Consider the following 5,000-nt stretch of genomic DNA (forward strand, 5'->3'; position numbering starts at 1 on the left):
GAGAGAGCCAGACAGATAGAAATAGAGAGGCGAGGAGAGAAAGAAATAAAGAAAATGCACACGAAGTAAAGAACGAGAGGTGAGATGAAACAAACGCGCATCTGAAACGAAAAAAGGAAAGGTTGGGCAAGCAGAGAGCTGAACCAAGGAAGGATAAGCGAACAGACCAAAGATAAGGCGAAGTAAAAAGAAATCAAAGGAAAAAGGCGGAAGAAAGGAAAGTAAAAGGCAGAATTGATAGGGAGATGAGAAAGAGAAAATGAGGGAGAAGATAAGGAGAGAGGAATATAATCTTCAATCTTACTCTTCCAGCAATGCAATCTTTCAATAAAATCTATCTCTTCCTTGTTTCACCGTAACTTCCTATGTCACTTCTCGTTTTCTTAATTAAAGACTTGCACGAAGAGAACTTTTAGATTTTGCCTTAAAAATCTTAATCCAATCTGTATTCAATTTATTGCATGAAAACACTCCAGTTCAAACAATACTCGAAACCTCTACTTCAACCATTAACAAATCAAGTCATTTTTTTCTTATCAACAGTGATTGATAGATCGTTAAAGCCTTTATAAAGCTATCAATCACACTATTTACGCTACCCTGAGAGTCGAGTAAATCATTAGCATACGCTCTAAAATGCCATCTAAACAAAACGAACGATTCGGCATATTTGAGAAGAAAAAAAGTATCCTCTTTCGCTATAATTTGCATAATCAAAATTCCCATGGAATTATGTATGTATCATAAGGGCTGAACGTAACCGAATATAGATAATACAAGTCATACGTCATTCTAACACTCATGAATATACATGTCAAGAACTTAACACGTCGTTTACATGCATAGCACGAGTTTAACACGCCATCAACATGCACAAATCCCGCAGGACAGGGCAAAGAGATTAACACTAACCTGGAATTCGATGTTTTATAGACTTCTGCTCCTCGAAAACTAAAATGAGATGCGATTCACCACACTTTCTCTCTCTCCCTCTCTTCTTTCAAAAAGAAAAAAAAACTCTTTTTAAAAAATATTTTTTCGCCAACAGAACACTTTTTTCTCTCTCTCCGTGAATATCCTCAGAATCACACGAAGGATATCTCCTTCAACAATACCTCCAGGTTTAGCGTCGTCAATTTGACCGAATCTCCCTCAGAAAAAGGGTCACAACAGTGAGAACACCGGGTATTAAGGAAAGAGAGACGACTGCACGGCCAACACGACCTCCTGCGCTCACACGACCAGGACAACGACCAAGACAGACGACGCTTCTCACCTGCTGCGTCGTCTGCTACGTCGCCGGCGCCATCTGTTGAGTGAAGTCAACACTAACCCTTGGTCTGAGGGGCTTGCAGCGACATCTGTTGAGCGGGCTTGGAACTAAGTCTATTTCTCGATATTTTAGCTTTCTTTTAGAAATTTAGATTTTAAGGTTATCAATTTTAGATGGCAGAAGTTGTAAAGAAATATTTTTCGACTTATTTTTGGTGCTTGGATTATGAAATTAGTTAAATATTCTGCAAAAGTATTTTGTAAACAAGGTTGTGTCCGATTTTAATGGTCGAATTTCGAACGAGAATTGTCATTTTGATTAAGTAACTTGATACATTTGACCAATCTTACTACAGTAGGATAATAAAAAATAAAAACATCAACTGGTGAAAACCGATATTTACATAAATTCAGTAAATCATAATAATAGCCTTACCGAATAACGTCAACCCATGAAATAATAAAGGGAATCGAACGGCCTGTACGCCTACTTTGGAAACCTCAAAATCGCTTCAGACGAAAAGCAACATGGATTTATCCCTAGAAATTTCATCTGCTCTTCGACTCTTAGGAAATACAACGAATGTCGGTCAGGCTGAGTTAAAAAAAGTCCTCCAGAAAGCCATTGATGATTTAAATAACTCTGGAAAGGTGCCTATGACCTCAACTGGAACTGAAGCTTATGATGGTGCGGATTTTTTTAACATTGTTTTTCATTCTATCTGAAATAATCTTACTTTATCACTTGATACACTATTATTCTTTGAAATGATTGTTTACTCCTCTAGAAAATAGAACAGGCATGGAATATTGATGTTAGGAAATCTTTCATTCACCATGACTAGCATATCTAGGGAGAGAGAAATGCAAAGTAAATTCCCCATATATTCATCGTCATTGTTTTACTTCACTTTACTTTACTGTTAGATTGATGTAGATATAGTTCTGTTAAATAATGAAAGATCTGTTTGATAAGTAGGTGAATGACAGAATCTGAGCATGATATAAAACATGAAGGTGATTATCCATGGTAGCAGTGAAAGAGTAGGGATTACCTGTTGTAAATATTAATAATGATGTTGGATGTCATCCAATTAAATCCGCTTGAAACCTGCTGAGATCTCTAAAGGAAGGCCTACATCCAAAGTCTTAGATGATAGTGGCATAGTCTAAAGTGGTTGCCCCGACTTTCAGGCTGCGCACTCTGGAAAAGGCCAACTAGGTTATTTCTTGCAAGATGACACATAGACACACTATATTTGATGATAAATCACCTTAGTGCTAAGAGGCATGGAAGCCACAGTGATCAGAGGGAGACCAGTGATGGCTATCATCTGTAAAAACATTAGTTAAACCTGCTTCTACTATATTCTAAGATTAGCATATACTCCGGGAAACAGAGCTCTATTGTCAAGTCAGGCTTGATTAGAAGGTAAATCTAGTATGGAAACAATCAAAACTTTTTTATGCCAAGGTCTCTGGTATTCAGAATTAAAAGATTTGTGTGAAATGTGCAGTCTTTTAATTGATACATGATCTGAAATATTTTTAAAAATCAATTTATTCTTTATACTGTATCATTTCAACATGAGGAGTACTTTACAAAAGATGACTGATCATTTTGTTTCTTTGCTAACATCTACTTCACAAGATTTGTAGATGAACATTTTTCTGTGTGTGTGCTTCGTTGTATGTGTGATATTCTTTACTTCATGAGAGATAGGAGGGACTGGAAAACTTCTGGTAGAGCATAGTGTTATCTTGTATCCATTTCTCTTTCATTTCAGGTACAATAGCCAGAAGTCATGCTGCTTTGGCAACACTTTTCATTGAGGCTGTGAAATCAAATCAGGACGGAACGATTCTCACCTCAACCCTGGAGGACTTCAATTGGCCTGCAGGTAGACTAACATTATTACACATACATAGTGTTTATCTTATATCCATTTTACTTTGATGGTCCATTCCTCAGGTGAAGATCTAAATTGCTGGCCTAGGCAAAGTTCCTAGTGTTTCAAGATCCTAACAATAACATTTTATTCTGAGAGGTATTTTATTCCATTTATTGTGGTATGTATTACTTTTCTCACTTGTTATATCCATAATAGTGCACTCTGTTTTCTTAATTTCCAGAACGCATTTCAGAAACAGTCAAAGAACTAGAGTCATGCAGAGAGAGAATCCGGTCAAAGCTAGCATCAGTTGGCATTTATCCGCCTCACATTGTTGACGTAGATTGGAAGTTGGATTACCACGTGCGGGTAAGGGTGAAGATTGGGTGGATTACTCATGCTTTTTATTTGGCTTTAGGGTCAGTATGTATATAATTTATTTTCAATTATTTGAGTGAGTATATGTGCAAATGTACATGGGTGCATAATTTTGCATCTATGAATGTGTGCAAAAATATTTCATGCTGTGATTATAAACCTAAGCCAACACTGTCTCCTACAGAGCAGCGCAGGGGAGGAAGGTGGGGGAGCCTTTTACTTGATAACACTCCACACAGAAGAGGGTGATGGCAGACGGGGGAAAGTTACCTTCTCATGCTCGCTGGCGCAGCTCTCCCACCTGGTCACACAGCTGCGGCAGGCATCCCGATGCATCCAAAAATATGCCAACAACAGTTGATCATATTCCATATCTAAGTCTATTGATTTCTTCATCTTTGTCTTATGATGGTTGCACTTGCTCAGTCAGACTAATTTTTGGTGCTTATGACCTCCACCATTTGCCTTTATAAAGAGTATATGTTGTATATTTATATATGTATCTGTATAAAAGATAATCTGATATCCTGTATTTTTTAGGTGAAAATGATAATTTTCAGAATGGGGTTATTATATTTTATCAGTCACAGTGTATAATGATTGGGAAGATCTAGTTTATGATGCAAAGATTTTTCTATGAAATGATGAAAATGAGATTAGTTTTCTACATTATTTTTGGGGTATATTATGTACACAAATGCTCTAATTGTTTCTTAATTGATAGGAAATGTATTTTGTCTTTGCTGGGAAGCTTTGAAATTCAAATTCACAGATGCATCATTTTCTATCCTGACTTATACTCAGGAGAAAGTTTTTTGACTTATTGTTATGATTATTGCTTTTTTTATTATTATTTTAGATGAATTCATTTGATAATCTGCATAATTCTAACAGTCATATAGTTCAAAGTCTTTTCTAATTTCTGTAAAACCTAACTTGATATTGAATTAGATATTTCTTATATTATGAGTGCACTTGTGTTACCAGGCAGTGTGACAAAGTCAACTTGTCTGTGATATGTGATAATTATTCCTTGCTCTATTGTGGCATAGACTGAAGGGGGAAGGTTTGTTTAGTTGTTACTGAATCCAGATCATTAATAGGTTCAGAAAGCTCATACATGTGCCAAATATAGTCATGTGATAGTGCCGTTTTCTATAGTCCCTGTCTCTAGCATTCCACTTAAATAAAGATCAAGGGAGTAAAGCAGAGTCTCATGCGAAAACTCCTCTATCACTGCTTTCCTGTAGTCGGTGCCTGTTTTATTATAGTGATGCCATAACAATTAATGATTTTTTTAGTTATTTGGTGAGAAAAAGAAATAGAATGATTTATGCCTTCCATACCTCTTTTTCCAATACCCTTGTCATACACTATTCTTTTATAGTTCTAGCTTGCTTTCACCTTAATTCTTGGCACTGCTTAAATTATATATACAATAGGATGTGCGTGTACATA

The 5,000-nt window shown here is 36.2% G+C and overlaps 2 protein-coding genes across 3 annotated transcripts in view; one reads left to right on the top strand and one right to left on the bottom strand.

Moving 5' to 3' along the window:
• Window positions 1-1,255, bottom strand: part of LOC147471151 (uncharacterized) — a 308,461-nt gene extending 307,206 nt beyond the window's left edge. Inside the window, exon 1 of one of the 2 annotated variants that reach the window (XM_086541001.1) lies at window positions 913-1,255. The gene's annotated coding sequence lies outside the window, so the exon portion shown is untranslated. The remainder of the gene's footprint in view (window positions 1-912) is intronic. The other variant, XM_086541006.1, reaches the window with a different exon arrangement.
• A 375-nt stretch (window positions 1,256-1,630) lies between these two features.
• LOC122264027 (COMM domain-containing protein 3) overlaps window positions 1,631-5,000 on the top strand; it is a 3,913-nt gene continuing 543 nt past the window's right edge. The window contains exons 1-4 of the mRNA XM_043032654.2: window positions 1,631-1,960; window positions 3,060-3,173; window positions 3,406-3,533; window positions 3,727-5,000. The exon at window positions 3,727-5,000 is cut by the window's right edge and continues 543 nt beyond it. Coding sequence (XP_042888588.2) covers window positions 1,801-1,960; window positions 3,060-3,173; window positions 3,406-3,533; window positions 3,727-3,903 — 579 coding nt within the window. The 5' untranslated portion in view covers window positions 1,631-1,800 and the 3' untranslated portion in view covers window positions 3,904-5,000. The remainder of the gene's footprint in view (window positions 1,961-3,059; window positions 3,174-3,405; window positions 3,534-3,726) is intronic.

Source organism: Penaeus japonicus, unplaced genomic scaffold, assembly GCF_977035675.1.
Source record: "Penaeus japonicus unplaced genomic scaffold, GWHDUDI00000001_assembly GWHDUDI00000010, whole genome shotgun sequence".
NCBI lineage: Eukaryota > Metazoa > Arthropoda > Malacostraca > Decapoda > Penaeidae > Penaeus > Penaeus japonicus.